The following is a 20,381-nucleotide window of genomic DNA, read 5'->3' on the forward strand; positions in this document are numbered from 1 at the left end:
ATAGTAGATACAGATGCAAGAACGACATCGTGGCTATGCTTTGCCACATAGCGAGACTACTGAGAGGTTTCTACAAAACTCTCTAGCCATACTGCCAGCTTTCTCAGGATATAGAACATGGAAAATATTATTTGAAAATAACTTTTATTAACATAAAAAGTTTAAATCCTACTCAGAAGCATGGCATGGAAGCTACAAACTTTAATTAATTTAATTACAATTTGAATGAATAAACGCATGCCAAGGTTATTTTGGCCCAAATTTATAAATGTTTAATATACCTACCACAAACAAAATTCTTTCGAAATAATTATTCCACGCGTTCCGCTACTCTTATAACCATGCGTTGAACACGTGGGTGGAACATATTTGTATTCTTTGCAGGATTTCAAAGGGTTTTGATTTTATAATAAAGTAGTGCACTCCATTCAAGGAGTGACGCATTTTATTAGCGTACTCGCAAAATTGTCCACTAAATATGTCTGTTTATTGTCTACAATGAGGTAAACTCTATGTTAATCAAAATATTTTGTGTATTACAGAGCGTTGTTTACGTGCAATGCTATTCTATTTAAAGCTAAATTCCGGCAACGCACTCGCGAGCCCTCTGATATCACTTAACATCAGATGAGCCCCCTTTCCAAATATATCCAAATTATTTGCATCGTACAATTTTACTTGCTTATAAAGTGCATTTTTTAATTTTATATAGTTCTTAATTTTCGTATATAGGTGGCGCTATAAACACATTGACAATGACAATTCATTTTATATATATACCATTTAAACCTTTATTTCATTTCAACAATGGTCCACATCTAATCGACTGCAAGTGGTTTCATAACCATCCAATTATTATTTTTCAAATATCCATTTATGAATCTCATTCATTATTGGTTTATTGTTACATCATCGGAAGTCAGAATACCAAATTCCATGCATATCACCTCGACGTCCATCGTTCACAGGTATTTCCGCGCACCATAACTGTATGGAACCAGCTGTCCACTGAAGTGTTTCCGAGCCAGTTAGGCTGAGGGTCCTTTAAGAAAAGATCGTAATTTTTTGTTTAAAGTCGGCAACGCATTCGCGAACCCTCTGGCATTCAGATATACGGGCGGTATCACTTAACATCAGGTAAGCATCCTTCGTTTGCCGTTATAAAAAAAAAATTAGTCCTGGATCATGAGGTCGAATGAAGTCGCAGGCCACACACGTACATCCAGTGTATATATGCAAGCGATCAGTTAATACGAGTAACACATTGAATAAGTTAGAATTATGTTGAGGCAGGTCAGGGTGAATCACGGTAATCAGTGAAGTAATTAATGATAAGACCCATCTTTGAGGCACGTAATGGACGCCATGTAGCAACGATAGGTTGGGCATATACTGAGTACTTGAGGAATTTTATAACATACTTTTTATAGCGAAAACACAATTTGATAGAAAGAGATAAATTCTTCTTTATAAAAAATTCGCAATAAGACTGATTAAGAGTTTTAAATCTTTCATGAGAAACGAAGAATATCTTATCTTGGCATTTTTTCTGTAACAGGAGGCAAACGGGCAGAAGCCTCACTTGATGTTAAGTGATACCACTGCCCATGGATAATTCGATATGTTAACACCCAGTATTCCGAGAAGCATGATATACCCTTGTATTTAAGAGATTGGCGGTGGTCGTTGCGTTTCAATTTAGCAATCTCTTTCTCTAGACCACAGATCGACACGACTTGTCCTTCTGTTAAATCAAAAATTATTTTTATTAACTGAATAAATATTTCACAACGAACTATGTGCTCCCAACCTAACTCCAAGATAATAGTGAGACTGCGCAAGCGCTCCCAACGTTTACCAGTCATAAATATTGCCGCGAAATCGACTGCAATCAAGGGATTTCATTACACCACTTATTAGGTATCCCAGATAATCGTATATTTGGTGTGAAATAATAGGTCATATTTTGCGGTTAAACTGTTATTAAGATGAAGAAATATTATAGTTCAGCTAAACGCGCAATTTTGAAAAAAAAGTAATTTCATTTTAAATCTACATAGAAAATATTTTTCAGGAAATTTAGAAAAAAATATTGAAAGTTTTCAAGATTGAGAGCTTAAAGTGTTGATTAATAGGAAACAATAAATCTTATTAAACAAAAAAAATATAATTAATATAGTATACTTACGCAATAGATAGAGAGGTAGGTACTAACCAATGGTTAAAATTGTTTCTTTATTTATTTAACTAGATAATATCACACCAAAATTGAGACGAATAAACTATATATTTTTTCAATACAAAGAGTTATGTGGCGGTGGAACATAAATTGTTCACAATTTGTCAGACCTCTGAAGCGTTTAAAACTTCATAAAAACTAATAAATTAAGGATAAAGATTATATTTAAAATAGCATAATAATTGGTTTATAATGTTGAGGTGAAAGGTAGAAATAAACTAAATGTTTATTTCTACCTTTCACTTTCGTTTGTTAGAAATAAAGTAATTAAATAAATAAGCAATGGGACAAAACCTGGTTGTCTCGAAATTGATCTCCAACAAAATCCCAATCTATCACTACTACCCCTAGAATGATTTAATCATCAGTGCAAAAGTGTGCAACAAGTTATCAACAGGTTCTCCCTCCCCGCAATAATCAAGACACGGCCATCGAGATTGATTTGCTTTCAATTGGGACTGATTGACAGAGACTAGAGTAACGAGAAAGATTTTCGAATAAAATTTCAATTGGAGCTTTTACACAAGTTTTGAAGAGGTTTTTTTTACTCGAAATTTCATTGTTAAGTGAATTGGGTTTAGGTAATATTGATTGAGTTATAGTTACGTTAAATAATTTTGTATGTTATCTATAAATTTATGTGTAAGTGTAGGTACTATATTAATAAATGATTTTTGACTTGACTATGTTTTTGAGTGAGATTCAGCGACTAACTTTCGCGACTAAAATTCTGTATGTCAGAATCTATTATTTACGTTATATTGTACACATATGTATGTATATACACACTTAAACTCCAACTTAAACTGCACTAAGTTTAAGCCTAGTGATAGTCGACGACTTTAGCAAGACTAAGCTGCAAATGTGGCACCACCAAACACGTAATGTATTAAAATACAGACAATAATTATTTAAACCATATATAATTTTTTTTTTATAAAACAGGAGGCAAACTGCCAGGAGGCCTGATGTTAAGTGAGAGTCCTTTGAGATTCTAGCTGTTGTGAAAATTTGTCTGGACAGAAATCAATATATGTATAACCATTCCGAGATAATTGATATTCGTCGTTTTCAATATTCTCAAAATGGGTCATTCTAGGCCGAATTTTCTTACACGTAACTTATGCATTTAGCCCATTGTTAAATACTAAATCATGTACGAAAGGAAGTAGAAATAATCAGTTTACTATATTAGCAATCTGTCATTGACATGTAGATTTATCTCGTTCGCGTCGAGTTTGAACTATCACGAGCAACAAATATCAAACAAGACATTTGGTGCGAATCTATCAGTCTAACCGCTCCCTTGTACACTTTATAACTAATTCAATTATTGGTTTACATATAGCATTTCATGCTATTTTAAGTTTTTCTTAGTAACTTGCTGTGTAAAATCGTTTCGTTAAATTACGTTTATCCCCCCAAAATTTGAAAATAAATTGAGGTCTCAGATTTGTGTTTCGTGATGTTTTTTTTTCTAAACATGTAGGTGATAAGCCTTCTGTGCTAGCCGCATGGTCAACCTTTATATTCACTTATGTATATAAGACCAGTGGCACTACAACCCTTTAGGTCTGGGCTTCAGGTTTCTGTATATGGTTCGTGATCAGCTTTCCGAGCCTGAGCGTGAACTTTTTGCCGGTTATTTCGCAATCTTGTCCTTCACCGAGTGTTAAATGCGAATAGACAAAAACTCCGTTGGTGCATAGCCTACGAACTCAGAGATGAGAGTCTCACGCTAAAACAATGTCTCCTTTGTGAAAGACTATTAAACATTTGTTGCACATTATTTAAATTATGGCAAAAGTGTGACCCCTGTATAGAGTCATATCAACACTGAGGTTATTGATGTTCTAACCCCGGTGATACCAATTTTGTATTTGCGCATGCATAGTTAATCTAAATATCGCAAGAAAATCAGCGATGTTCAAAGGGCCTCAAGTAGAATGGCACGCTGGAAGTACGATGACTCCTGTATTAAGCTTGATAAGTCAGAATTAAATAATTCTATTCTTTATCATTTAATCGTACGACCTTCAAGTGACCTTCGTGTTTACGATTTCTTGAATCGCAAATTAACGGATTTTTCACGGCTGAATGATTACATACAAGCCTACAAATTACAAGCGATATATTTACTTAGTGAATTATTTATATGGCTTCATCAGCCCTCTATCCTCAATAAGAATCTTTAGTGGGACAAATCATAAATTCTCGTACCTCTAGTGTTATAACCCTAAACTACTGAATACATAACATCTCACTCATCAAGTTCGTGCACCTGCCGGGATTCGAACTTGTCACGACCTCGGAGTTATTCAAGCCATTTGTCACAAGGCGCCAGCTTGATCAATGTCGTACGTTGAAAAGGTAATAATTTATCAACGTAAATTACATGTAATTAACAACACCTGTATTTTTGTTTTTTTTTTTATTAATCTCTGGTCAGTAACCAGTTTGTTTGCAAGCCGACGTACCAAATATGTTTTAAATCTAAGGACATATCGAATCCGAAATTTAGATGCGTTATAAAAGTAACACCTGCAGATATATTTACATTATGGAAATATTTATTGAATAAGCTTCAGTAATAATTAATTCGAATATTTGTATGCGTTTTATTGTTTAGCACAAAGGTGGCATCATTATCAACATCATACAGGGTAAATGTAATAAGTGTTGGCGTATTTGTATCAGCGTCTCTCTCTTTTTTTATTCATGTAGGTAACATAATGTACACTTATCAACAGCAAAAAAGGAATATACAGGCACAGAACCTTGATCGTGAAAGCTACAATCTTAAGCCTAGACCTAAAGGGTTGTAGCGGCACTGTTTTTTTTATATACATAATATGTAATCTATTTACAACGTATATACAGGGAATACGCACCAGCTTTAATCTATAAAGCAAGGCTAGCTTTGCGAGCCTTTAGATTTTAGAAGGATTGGTTAGGACTATTTATTTTAAATCGACTACATAGTTTAATTATAAATATAAAAAAAAATATATTCAAAATATACAGATTAACCACAATCTATAAGACTACACAAGTATCATTTCAAAAGCTCACTCAAAGTATTTATTTAATACTTTTTCATCGTTGGTTAAGCAAGACAGTGACAGAGGCGGTGTATGTCGCGCTAAACTAAACGTCTTATTTCACACTCGAAGGGGTATTACTATTGAGGGCGCCCGACGTCTCTCGCCTCTGTTATTGATAGAATTTATCAACGATCGAGTTGGTTCTGTGGTACAAGTTAACGGTGGAAGCGTGGAACAACTTTATTGAGTTATAGTTATACTATTTTGTAAGTGATACAATGTTTTTTAAAATGCTATCTGCTTCATTTTAACAGGGCCACACAGGCAGGAGGCTCATCTGTCAAGTAACACCGCCGCTAGTAGACACTCACAATGCTAGAGGGCTCGCGTCGCGTATCAAGAATTGGTGCGATATTTTCATGACGGACCCTAAGTCGGATTAGTTTGGAAAAACTTTATTAGGTAGCTGACTTCACATAGTGGTGGTGATCGGCAAACTGCCTTAAATGACGCTTAGTTGTGTAGCGAAGGACCTCTTGGAGATAAGATAAAGATGTTTACTTATTCTATAACGAAGAGAATAAATATATGTAGAGGTATGATAATACAATGAATTCATTCTAAGGTTAGAACGCGAATAATTTATTATATGAATTTAATGTGACGTCAGAACTGTCATGATCTCCTAAATTCCTCAACATCCTTCGTTGATTCCACATACGACAATTGAATTTAGCATAACGGGACATCACGATTTAAATCGTGGATTTGATTCATATATTCATGTGCAACTCCGTTGTTCTCCGCTCGCCACGCTTACAACTTGGGCCAAACCACAAAAGTTGAGCAGTGAACGAGGCGATGTCAGAACGCGTTAAAATCATAAAGCCTGTAAACTACTACCTGCCGACTTGTGGCTTATCCGCTACATACATACACATATACATAGGAGCACTTATTGCGGTTATTGTTGCGATATTTATTGCTATCGACATTATCCTAAGACACGAGTGGGTATGGAGTGGTCTTAGGCTGATTATAGTTAGGCTGGATACACACTTTTATGCACATCACAGTTCGTTCAGAAAAAAATCGTACCTATACAATTTTTGATTTGATCGAAACATGACTGTTACGAATATAATAGTATAAAGGCACATTGTTTTAATTTAATAATATTTTACCGGACCGAGAACGAATTGTGAACGGCATTATTGCATATACCCTAATTATAATCAATCTAAGACCGAGGATCGCGAATGAACTGTGCTTATAGTGTATGCAGTCTTATAGAAATTCTTGGATTGCACCAAGCCTAGTAAGAAGTCTGATACTGAAACAAGACTACTATGAATCCCTTATGTAAAAATATATTAAGTACCCACATTTTTGACATCCAGGAGTCAGACTTAGCTAAATCGTACCCTAAGTTAGATTTCTGTATGTGCGACACAATTTTTTTTCCTAGTACATAATTAATCAGCCTGGGTCTGACTCACGTTGTCGACTTTCCTTCATCGACTTCCGGTAGGGTCTTCCGTGAGAGATACGACCTCCAACTATTCAGAGTTAGAGTGTACACTTCCCGCAAAGGCCAGCAACGCACCCACTAAAAACGGGTATCCATGTGCTGCGATTACCGCTCTTTTTGGGTGTCCCGTAGGGTCGTTTGTACCCCTATAATATTTTAAAAAGGTCTGCGACCAGTAGAAACACTACTAATACTACTAGGTAATACTGTGTTTATAGCACTGAAAATTGATAATAGTTTATATGACATTTACAATTTATAGTGAATGATGTTATCTATATTTAATCGGTTTAAATGGTGAACCTACAAATATAAACGTCATAATAAAATTCTAGACTCAATTTTTTTGTGATTTCTATGTGTATGCGGGAATATTTATACAAAATAAATATAATACACGTTACTTTCACGTTAATACCAGTCATATGACCAAATCACATTTAATTAAAATAAATGTCTAACTATGTCCACATAATTTAAATAAAGTGTAGCCGACGCTTATCAATCCGCGTCATTATCAGTTGTATGCACTTACGTGGCCGTATATACGGACATTTTCGGTTAAATCAAGGCTCATTTAAAAGTATTTTGAGTGAAACTTAATTAAGATTCAACGAAACTTATAAATATGTCAGCGCCCACGCCTCGGTTTAAGTCTCTTAAATCTCGCGATTACCGCTAAAATGTAGCATTGGTGATGACGTAATTGTTTTGATACTTTTTGTCACGTAAGTATTTCGTCAATCAAACTAAAATCTAATTTCAAGAGTTGTCAAACCATTTTTATTTGTATAAAGTATGACTTATATGATAGCGCTCAAGACGATATTCTGAGTTGGGACTTGAATTATATTATATGACACTGTTTAACCCCTCAATGGGGCATGGGACATCATTTTAAATCCAAATTGTGTGCTCATACAAACGAATAATGTCTTCAACAGGTTAACATACACTGAGTTCGTAATGAGAAATGCACATATTATTATTTCATAATTAGGTAAAGAGTATGAACAGATTAAAAACTAATATAAGATCTATCATAAACGTGAAATAATAATGCTAAACTAATTTTAATTTTGTACTATTAACGGTGACGATATTTCCCTAACGATTGCGAAACTCGAGATGACAGTTATGTGACTAGTTGTGACATACCCACCGCTGGAATAGGGGACAAAACTGTTCGCTAATCCACAATTAATATAAATCAAAGCCTTATTTAAATATTAATGTGTACGAATATCAACATTTCCCATAAAACTATAGAATTATGCACACATTCATACAAATCGTGACATTTGCATAAACAATTAATTTATTGTAAAATAATTTACAACCTCAATTAACAGAAGCGTTTAGAAATATGATAAAACTCCGTCTACCATCTCGTGTTGTCACTAAATGATTTTATTTAAATAAAAAACAAATTTAAGCTCCGCGAGAATTATTAATTTTTACGGTTGTCGACGTCAGATTTATTTGGCTACTTTAATAAATTAAATCGAGAATTAAATATGCATTAATTAAGATGTTTATTTTTGTCTGGCTGCTATAATTAGGATATATAAATCTAGTTTTTAGGTTACATTTTTTCTACATTTCCACATATTAGTTTTCTGCACCTCATTTATAAACGTGTTTACAGTAATTTAAAGCACGCAAACATCGATGTGTGCACCATTGTCACCACAAGAATAGAATACGGAGACAAGCAAACTGCACAGAGTGTTTAAACAATAACAGTTTACAGATTCTGCATGTCAAATCAAAGGTTGAAGCGGCAACACTGACGGATAAAATGTGTTACAGTTCAAAATTAGTGGATGAAAACTACGGTAAAAAGTTTCCTTTTGTAGACGTAAAAGCGTCATCTTATGCCCACACGTGAGCCATCTATCTGGTCCGTTCTAAAGTGGATTGACGCATTAACATCTAACAAACTATTGATGCCTAATGTACACATATTTATTGCTTTGTTTTGAATATTTATATATTTAGACTGTAAGTGCTTTTTTATTCATCAATATAAAAAGTAAAATAATTTCTACGCTAAAAATAATCTAAACCATTTTGTCGGTGTATGTGTAAATCAACAATTAAGATTGTAAGTAGTTTGTATTATTTTAATTCCATACGCAATATTAACACATTAATAAAAATGTAATAATAAAGGCTGTAATGATGGTTTTGTTTGTTTGTGGATGTTGTGGGAAAAGGACCGCGTAGAATGCGTGGGCAATCGCGGAGCATCCCTTGTGGCTTTCTAGGAACTACCCAAGGTGGTTTTAGTGGGAAATGTGCACCTGATATAATAAAAATTATCTAATTACCTTAGAAGACCACATAGTATCAACTAAATCCCTAAAAGATTTTTAAAATTATAGGATAATTTCAAACATGAAACACATTTAAACTCCCAATTCGAGGTGCTTATATTACCGATAATCGAGTATTTATAATCGATACAATCGAGTAGCGGACATTATACACGACATGTTTATTATGGCGGACAAATGTAAATTAAAATCCATGTGATTGATATTAATGGTCTAAACGTGAGATATAAAACAATTAGATGACATTTTCGATTTGAATAATTTATTGGACGGTTTTCCGATACGAAAACTTTGAGTTATGTTAGAATGCTCTTTGATCTTTGGATATTTTATTTCTAATTTATGTCTTTTGGCCATACTCAGAGTTGATTAACTAACGGATACTTAAGTAATTTAGATCTATTAAGGATTCTTTCATTTCGTGAAATCAGTAGTTCAGAAGTAAGTTTTCTGTAATTACAGATAATTTAATAAGCTGAAAACACGGATCTAGGTTTATAGATCATCAATTAGCTATTACAGGTAGCCATTTCAATAACGCTTTCATAGGGTTGACATGACTGTATACTTTTTTTAAAGATGATTAAGATTTTATTAAGTTTAAAAATCATACTGATTTCTACGTACTTACGTTCGTTAACTACACAGTTACTGTTTAAAAATAGTTTTTACAATATTTAGAATACATTTTATAGTTATATGTGAAGATCACGTACCTAGAACAAAAAAAACTACTATACTAAGATGAAATAGTCGTTCTTTATTATGTACCTAAATACATGGTGCTCAAAAATACTGCAACTATAGATTTTCCATTATAAAATAATTAATATACAGGCAAACCATATACCCAACCATATACCTACCAACACGAGACCTATAGCTAGATTGTCTTGATCAATAGATCGTGCAACAGTTTTCTGTTAAAGCTCTAAGTTTTTCCACAATTCATTATATTCTAATCTTTTTCTATAGATTAATGGAGGCCCACACAAGTAGCGATAAAAGTGTTTACGACCGCGTACAAACTCTACAGCCGTTTACGCCCTTTTATTGACAAATAAACGTACTTTACGGCCGATGGGCTACGAGATACGTATTAAAGCTATTTTTTATATTTTAATTAAAGTATAATAAATATCAGTGTATCGTTTTCGCAAGTTATTGATTGGCCAGATTTTCGGTTCAAATTTGCATGCGCCTGTATCATGTAAGTTCTCGTATTGATAGCGAAACCAAACTCAAAGTGTCTGTAGGTAAGTTCCATGTAGATCTCTGAATATAGAAAACATGTCTTCCTGTCGTCACAACCTTGGAATCGCGCTGAACAAGAACTCATTAGGTTCGTGATCGCTACTGGAAGTTACAGAGTAAAGCCCTGTTTCTGTTTTCGGTAATCAATTCCAGGATTTCATTAGATCAAAAGGAGGCAGATGACCTTATATTTAATCAAAAATATTTTTTTTTGCTCTCAAAGATGTATGTTAAAATGAGGACAGTCAGATACTTGAAAATATGGTATAGAAAGGATGTAGTTACATGTGTGAAAGTAACAATAGAACTTAAGAAGGCGTCCAGATCCATGCAGCTTCCTCACTAGCATGACATCCGCCAATCATCCATACACTGAAAATACATAATTATGTAGGAATATGGGGAAAAAAAGGCAAGATGGCTGGTAAAGGGTTGCGACGTAACTGGCATATAAACAATAATTGCTAAAACGTATCTATAACTATTTTTATATCCGCGACATGTCAGTCATTAATCTATAAACTCATAAATCATTAGTTAATGACTTAGCGTCTGTGAAAACAATTGTTAACCGCAGGGTCGTAAATGTTTTGTTGTTTTACGATTTGGCTCCCGTCTTACTTTTATTGACTACCCTTTGTAACCCATCTCGTTGTGGTTCATTTTGATTTGTATAGCGGAAGTAAAGATAAAAGATGGACGCTGGACCTCCAGGAAATTGAAATAAGGGAAGACCACAGAAGCCTTGGAGAAATGGATGAAAGAAGCAATGAACAGATTCAACTGGAAAATTCCGGACCAGGATCCAAAAGAGGTGTTGCTGCTAAGTAATAACAAAACTAACACGCATTTGATTGGTAATTTTTATAATTTGCAGTTTAAGTGTCGTTATTATTATAATAACGGACAACACACAACGCACAACGTAACAATATAAGATGTCAATAGTAACTTTTACTCGGGTTTTATTTCATATTTAAATAGGGCCAAACCCCTGGTTAACAAAGAAAGAGAAAGCATGTCGATGCAAACCCACAGAGGCCCATAAATATCATTAAACTATGCAATGCACACAGTTTTATTGCCTACCTCTAATTCATTGTAGAATGTAGGGGCTTGAGTAAAGGATGAAGTGAACCTTATATAACCAAATAATCAATAAAAATCATCTGACGGTACGGTTGATATTCTTAATGTATAAATTATCTTATTTGCAATTTTAGTTTATTTGCTCTTTTCTTGCGAAAGAAAAATTTGCCTTGTGCAAATAAAAAAATTCCATCTTATAAGTAATACGAACGCAAACACGATCAAACAAAATTACCCTGTAAAATAAACAAATGAATATTTTAAAAATAATATTAAGGTTTATGATTTCAAATAATATAATTTCATTGCAGCCCCTAAGGTTAACCAATTAATTTTGATATGGCGTAACGGACAGATGGACTATTTTAATAATAAATATCTTAAAGACTTGATAATGTTAAATAAAATGATAATAGATTATGACATAATACAAGATAGTAATATTTTTTATTATCTTTAGTGTATATATTGTTAACAATTAGTGCGAGATTAAAAAAAACCGCGTTTCCATAAAATCATATATAAGAGAAATATTCTAGGTTACCTAACTTCAAGTGGAATTTTGTAGTCCAATTTAAAAACATTCAAATCCGTCTTTTCAATACATTGACTCAAATTTTGAATTTTAGTGGAATATTAGTGTCCCATAGAGTTACCTGACACCACTCTATTGCATGTGAGCTTTCACTTGTTTGTTACACTGTACTACATAACTTTAAAAGTAATGATTTAGTACATCATCTGTTACATAGAGTTTTTAGTTGACCAGTACTCGCTATTGAAATGACATGGTAAGCTTGCAGTTGCGATCACCCCGTACCAAAACCGCTGCATACAAGCGTAACGACTGACAAAAACGCGTATAATAGCAAAAATAAATATAATTTATAGCTTCACGCCGGCTTAACATACAAAAAGACCTATGAGTTATGCACTACATTTGTGTATGATTTTTTTCCATAGTAATAACTTTATATTTATTGCTTTCGTTTTGAATATTCAGTTGTCACGTCACCGGTTGCGTTTTGTGTTTATTATGACGTATCCACTATTTATTTTCAGTCTATGAATAATTTTGAAGGGCGATTCTAGTTGCCATGGTTACGATGGTTTTTAACAATTAAAAGTTACCATGCTACTAATCCACGTTTTATAAGATCTTCATATACCTGTGTAAAATTATGATTATAATACTAGTAACGTTTATTTCCGTCTTCACAATATTTCATTTTACCGGTTTACATACTGCTTATGACAAATTAAAGCATGGGTGGTTGTTTGTGTGTGTAAGGGTGTGAGATTCATTCTCACTACACGTGTAAAAGAACTTAATTAAAAAAATTTATATACTTTTACATAATATATATTAAAATATATCTAGATGACGGTGCGTGATTTAAGCCTTAAATAAAATATTTTCTCTACTATACAATGTAATTATATGTATATTTTTAGGCACTTGACTGCCAGAAAGCATGCATTGCGTTCCCAGTCTTTTAAGTCTTCGTACTTTTCTGTAAGGACTACCATATTGAAATCGAAATACTTTAGGTGAGTAATAAAAAACGAACCGTTATCGTTAGAATTGAGCCAGCGGTATGAAGGCCTCGGCTGCTGCTTGGAGCGCATCTCTAGCTGCGCTGCCGATGTACCACTTCGCTCCTCATCTGAAATAATACAGCATGTTAGCCACATTGTTACACTGTAACAACAACTGTATACAAAACCGAAAAATGCGCAATATAATATAATCATACTAATAGTTAATAATAATTATTGTCTACCCTTCATTGCTTGCTTAATGTTAGTAAAATAATGGCGTCGTTTACGATAAGTCGGTCGCTTATGAAGTCGATTGATAATAACGCTTAGTAATTAAAAAACATACCACCCAATTAACTGAAGATTACTAAAGTGGGAAAATAGTATACGTTTAGAGTTTGAATAAAGAACTACTTATTTAGATTAAGACACATTAATATTTGATATATATTATTAATATGAATATAATTTATAATATTACTCACTATTTTTCAAAATACACGTCGTTATGGGTACGACAGTAGGCAACGGTTTGCTGTTCCTTGCGTATTGAATTACGACTCGTACATAATACAAATGTCGTAAAATTTTATTTGAATATTTTAAAAGTATAAATAAGTATAATAATGTCGGCAATTTGATTTTTATTTGTTTAGCCGTCCAGTATTAATCAAATGTATCGTTATAAATCCGCCGCTATCGCTGAATCGCGTCTCGAATTACCACTTTATAACGTTTGATATCAAATTTATGGCCATCGCGCCCCGACCATGTCACATCATCCTCATAAATTTACTGACATATCGTACGACTTCTCAGATCTTATTTATCGAACGATCTTATGCGCATCAGAATAAGACCCCGAATGCCAACACACACAACAACGTTTTTTAATTGACTGTCGCTTTTTTGAACGACTTTTTGTAATTTATCGAATACTTTGAGAAGGATCGAGATGACGTTTCCATATGTACGTTTTTATCGATTTTATCCATTTATCGGTATTAACTTAGGTCATTACGTTTTATTGCGATTATTATTTAAGTCATCGTAAAAGCTTCTGATTATAAAGTACCTATTTACAATGACTTTAAAAAAAAAACAATACGCCCTTTCAATACCCAGAATAGAATCGCTGTATTATCTATATATAGTATCATTTTTATTTATTAACATTTCGTTGCACACAAAAATATTATTTAATTAATAATTAAATGAACAGAACGGCAACTGGCAGTCTTATCGCTTTAGAGCGATCTCTAACAGACAACGACTATGAGCAAAAAAATTTAATTAGGTAAGGTAAGCAAGAAGTGCAATAAAACATAGGACATATTGTTATTTAGATAAGACAAAGCCATTAAAATATATGTAAATAGAGATCAGGATAATATTAAATATAGGTAAAAATCTGTTCAGTAAGAGGTAGGCAGTACCATTGCGTTTCTCTTGGATCGTCTTGGCGGATGTGTGTTCTCAGATACTATAAAAATAATCCATACAATCCAAGATATAAAAAAATACCCGAAATAAATGTTGAGTAATAACAGTAAATAAATACCATATAAAGGTGACGTTATCTCGTCTCCTTCGATGACTTTCATGCTACTATCTCTTAAATTCCCAGCTTTTAACACTAATTGACACAATAATTTCATTCGTCAATTCCCTTATCTCTATAATATGTGTCTGTGACTTGTTTATATCTTTTTGTTTTTGATTTCTGCCAAATATAGAGCACGTCGCAAAATTTATTGTCGCAATTATGTAAATTAATATTTCACGTTTTTACATAATTAAATTCCATATTTTTATTGAATAGTATTAGCAAACAAAACTGTTATCGTAATTAAATACATATGTCATTAAACATACTTATTTGAATGGTAAGATAACATTCAGGGTTATATTATTTTTATGAGCTTTTGAAGTAATAATTTTCCACTACTTAATAATATTACAATATTTTGCTGGGCTCATTGAGAATGAAACGTTTAATTGAAAGACTAATTGCCAATGAACTATGAAAAAATAGTTAGTGTCCATGAGCGGCGGTGTCACTTAACATCAAGGCCTCCTGCCAGTCTGCCTCTTGTAACATAAAAAAACTAAACGTTTAGGGGTAGGTCTTTCAGCATTGCTTCAAAGTGCCTAAAAGGTATTTCATTTTACTGTTGTTTGAGTAGAGTTACGAACTGTCCTGCGCCATCCAGCGATTCCATGAATGGTTTCGCTGTTTAAGTATTTCCTCAGTTGTGCAACAGAATAGGATATATTTCAAGAGGAAAGACTGAAGAATGAAAAAAATAAGTATTGATGGTTAATTGAACTTTTCAGTAGTTAAGTTTTGTTTGGGTTTCTGTAACAAAATAGGCAAACTCTCGCTCAAAGTATTAAACAATATCAATGAGTCACTCTTTAAGAATCGTGTCTTCTCAAATTCAGAATACATCTTAAGCAAATTCATTTAAAACTGAAAATTTTGTACATTTTGGATACGAATAGTTGCATCTTAAAATAAATAAATAAAGTACATGTTTAATACAAAAAGATAACGTTGTTTTAGCATGAAATTTTAATAAAATCAATTCCCGAATTTAAATCTATTTGTTAGGTTAATGGCACTTGCAATTGTTTGATTAAATATCAAAATACAACAAATCATTGTATCAGTGCGTGTTCCATTTCTTATCAGTTGGTACAGACCATCCGACAATAAAAATCCGTCTGCCATCAAGGGCGTGAACATAAACTCGACACTATAATGTTATTGGTGATTTTATTTACCACAATTTATGAGTCGAACGAATATGTCGCATTGATTAAGGCTCACTATATATTTATTGCGTTTTTATTATAACCTAACGCCTAGTATATAAATTCAAACTTTTTATACTGATGTTTGTTTTTGTTCGTAAATTAAATAGTAATATTATATGCCATAAAGTAATGATTTATGTTTTTTTTTTATTTCGCAAAGCAACTTAAAGTTACAAGTACAAAACGCATTTAGTCATGTTTAGTCATATATTTTTAAATATAACGTGCGTTAAGAAGTTTTTTAGAATTTATTATTAATTAAGAGGCTTATATGGCGCGCATATTTCTGTTAAAATTTAATTAAATATATTCTTATAAAAAAGCGATCCTCGCCTCTTTTTATACAATTTAATTCTAACTCCAATACCCTATTTTCCCATAAATCATCGGAAATAGAAAGAGATATCTAATAATGTCAAAATGAGTTGAATAGTAACAATCTGTGCGGCAGGTGGCGGTTGCTCCATATCGGCTGTCAAAAACTTGTAAAATATAGAGTCGGTCGACTCACGGCAGAGTCGTATCTGCGAGATTTATTCCTTGGCCACAATGGGGCGTTTTAATTCTTTTCATGTGCGACAGATTTATGCTGGGCCAGATGCTGATCGGTGACGTTTCACCAATAACTCACTGATTAGAATAACTATGGGGCAAAAAATAGAGGAATTTTAGCTTCAATTGTTTTGTATTTAGCCCTTAGATTTCAGTATAGATTGATGTTATATGTAATTCTTATCTAAAATCTTTCGATGAAAAAATATATTTTGCAATATCGACATATTTCTACAGAGTTCACAGAGTAAGTCAACAGTAGCGACGTTGTGTAGCTTATGTATTTAATATTACATACTTTATTATATTTGGTAAGGTGTGTATATATTTTATTAAATGAATATAAATTTATTAACTGGGCTCCGGAAACCGAAAAACAAATATATGTTTATATATAATATACGACTTTGAATTATTCCAAATGACTGTACCCAAATATGAGTAAGTTTCCTTGTAAACAACACGTAAAAGAAACCAAAAAATACTGTCAATTGTCAGAATGAATCTGACAATAGCTTACGAAATTTGCAACACAATATTGCACAATTGCAATAGGGAAACAAAGAAACTGTCAAATACCCATAAATTTGCGTAATTGTTTAAAGAGAAAGGACTTATAGAAATCGGCCAGGTAGGGTAAAATCCAAAAACTGTTATTTAGTGGTGTTTAATTAAAGTATGTAATAAAATCCGACTTTATGATTTTAACGTATTTTTTATTTAAAAAGTTTTTCACCAATTATAATTATATAAACGCCATATTGTTGCACTATCAGTATTTCCGACCAATTCCACTTAGGGCCAAGAAAAGAGCGTACCAATTCTTGAAAGGCTTCGGCATCGAGCTTGCGAGCCTTCTGGCTATGTGAGTATCCGTGGGCGAATCACTTAACATAACGCGTGCATCCTTCCCGTTTGCCCTCTATTACATAGAAATAATTTTAGTATATAATACTAGTATTAATATTAGTATAGATTTATTGGCAGTATTGGCGTCAGCGTGCGACTGTCAGCCCGGAGGTCGTAGGTTCGATCCCCGACAGTGATCCAATGAACTTCCTTGATACACTCGTGTAGGAGAACATCGTGAGGTTATTGGTATGTCTTAGACCCAAAAAGTTGACGGCGTGTATCAGACAGAGGAAGCTGATCACCTACTTGCCTATTAGACTGACAATATATACCATGGAAAATGACATGACAAATGTCATATACCTACAGAAAAGGTTGGAGCGCCACTTATTTATTTTATACATATATTCAATTCAAACAAAGCAAACATAAGATTTGGCGCGAAACAACAATTACAGCAAGATGAGTGACGTATTTATTGCGACATAAATCCACGTTTGATTACACATCTACCACCTGAGGTATGTCTGCATTGATTTATCGGGTTTTCTTATTTGCACTATAATTACCGCGGCCTTGACGCTGCCGATGGCTATGTCTGATTACTTGGTACAAATATTATAAATAGTTCATAGTCTTTTTTAATATTGCTTTAATATAAATTTAAATTAATCGAAATATGTTGCTAAGGAAACTCGAAAATGGTTATGGAGGGAGAAATTGAAAAATGAAAACCATTTTTTGGAAAGCGAAAAGTCTTTATTTTCCATATGTTGGCATGAAACTACTAAAAATTTCTACTAAGGCGAAATTAAGTTTGCGGGGACATCCATAAATAAATTAAGAGTACAAAACACCACCTGTTTTAAATATATTTTTGTATTATGTATTAAATAAAACGTAGATTCGATTTTCAGTGACAAAGATTATTTCTGTTTAGCAACAGTTTAGTATAAATAAAACAATCTCAGTATTTTTACCGACACGTTCTCATTAAAGTTCTAGAAAAAGTGTGCTAAAACTTAAATGTGCAAACGCTATAAATCCTATATCTGCACCTGTCAATAAAATGCCAGCGATTGAAAATCCGTCAGTCGAATGTATCGTGACGTCATTGTCCACCATTTTGGTTATACACATAATTTGACGCGGCGACGGTTTTGACAGACGACATTTAATTACCGACCCCTCATTACCTGGACATCGGATATTGATATGACGTAATTTAAAACAGCCGACACGATATTAATACGACTACGTAAGTAAACTTTACAGTTTACAATAATATTAAACGATTTGTTTCTAAGGGGTAAATTTACAGAAATATCGCATCTTGATATATACATAGATATACATTTATTAATATTTGTAGCTCTTCCTTTTTTTAATTGTTACCTATACGATTCAAAAAATTGAATTGATATTATAAACTGGAATGAAACTAATACCTAATTCTTATACTTTTGTTTTAATAAATAAATATTTTACACACACTACCACAGGGACCAATCTTTTATAAATTCGTTTTAATTTGTTTTTTATTAATTTTAGTGATTACAAAGGCAAAAAAAATGTAAATAATATATATTTGATTTTTGATTACTAATAAATATATATAATCTAAAACAGTTAGATAGATGTATTTTTATACGACAAAAACAAATCGGAACGACATCGTATTATATAAATGTTGACAATTTATGTAGCTTTCAAAAATATGCAGCTGATTCGCGAAAGTTTTTATTAAAACTTAATTAAGATCATACTCGGCCGTGATTAATTTGGCTCCAGTATTGATTAAAATGTCAAAATTTTTCGAAGGATGTCCCTATAATTATTTTGTCAATACTTAATAAGGTTCAATCACTGATATGAGCTATTTAAATACAATTATTGTTTCTATGGAAACCGAAAAGACTTCCGTTCGGGACTAACATTTATTCAAATTATTTTAGTTATTTATTCACATTTCGTTGCAAAGAAACACAAATAACGCAATACATAAAAATAAGATTCAGGAAACCTATTAAACCTTCCCATGTTAGTCTAGATACTAAATCAAAGTCAATGAATCGATGGAACAAAATTACAACACGATTGTCCTAATTTAAGAATCAGTTTGTAGGTCGCTGCAATATGCGCAGGGCTGCCCAAAGTGGTAATTTAATCCGAGCCAAAGGATTGGGTACATCTTTGTATAAAACACTAGGGGCAACTTTAAGCTTGGAATTTCTGTATCTGTGTACTCGACACATGCTGTCGACTTCTTGAGACTAAGGCATTCTGGTTTATTCACGATTTTTTCCTGAGCAAGCGACTGTTAAATGCCCACAGTCGGGGTTCGAACCTACGACCTTGGATATATACGAGATTTTAACAATTAAATTCAGTTGTTTTTACTCATTCAACGTTGGGTTTTGGGTTGGCTAGTCGGGATCTGTTACAGTTTTTTTCGGTAGTCCCTTTGTAATTATTATGTTTAAACTTTAATGCCATTTGAACACCAAATTACTGTTATTATTCAATTAAACAATTTTTATTTTCATTTAAACAAATAAATGGCACAGCCCTAAACAAGTCAATGCGTAATAATTTAAAATGAATGTCCTATCACCTGTCAGCGACACCTAGTGGTGAGTGGCACTAGTGCTCATTAGAGCTTTATTATATACCTACTAAGCTATTTTCTATGATACCAAATTATTTATACATAGAAAAAATATAAGTATATTTATTTTTTTATAGAGCAATCGGACAGGAGGCTCATATGTTTAGTGGTGCCACTGGCCTTGAACACTTTCAATGCCAGAGGGGTCGCGATTGCATTGTTAGCATTTAAAAAATCGTAACCATTATTCCCCTTAACAGAGACTGTATGTTATGTTGACACAAATTTTAAATAAATTAGGTTAAATTACTTATGATTCTTAAGTTAAATGCTAATCTACATTATGTAGAGATAATTAAAAAAAATACAGAGAAATCTGACTGATTAGCGAAATAAAATCCTACCGTCAACAACTTTCCAACAAGTATAACGAGAGTCCTACGCATTAACCGCAAGTCATGTGCAAAGAAAACCTGCCTCTATACCCTTAACTTAAACTTACTACCGTCCA

The 20,381-nt window shown here is 32.9% G+C and overlaps 1 protein-coding gene across 1 annotated transcript in view; it reads right to left on the minus strand.

The window, feature by feature from the left end:
- LOC110999515 (protein tiptop) overlaps nt 1-20,381 on the minus strand; it is a 196,056-nt gene that overhangs the window by 136,456 nt on the left and 39,219 nt on the right. The window contains exon 3 of the mRNA XM_022268595.2: nt 13,068-13,163. Within this exon, the coding sequence (XP_022124287.2) occupies nt 13,068-13,125 (58 nt within the window). The 5' untranslated portion in view covers nt 13,126-13,163. The remainder of the gene's footprint in view (nt 1-13,067; nt 13,164-20,381) is intronic.

The sequence above is a fragment of the Pieris rapae genome, chromosome 11 (assembly GCF_905147795.1).
Source record: "Pieris rapae chromosome 11, ilPieRapa1.1, whole genome shotgun sequence".
In the NCBI taxonomy this organism is placed as follows: Eukaryota; Metazoa; Arthropoda; class Insecta; order Lepidoptera; family Pieridae; genus Pieris; species Pieris rapae.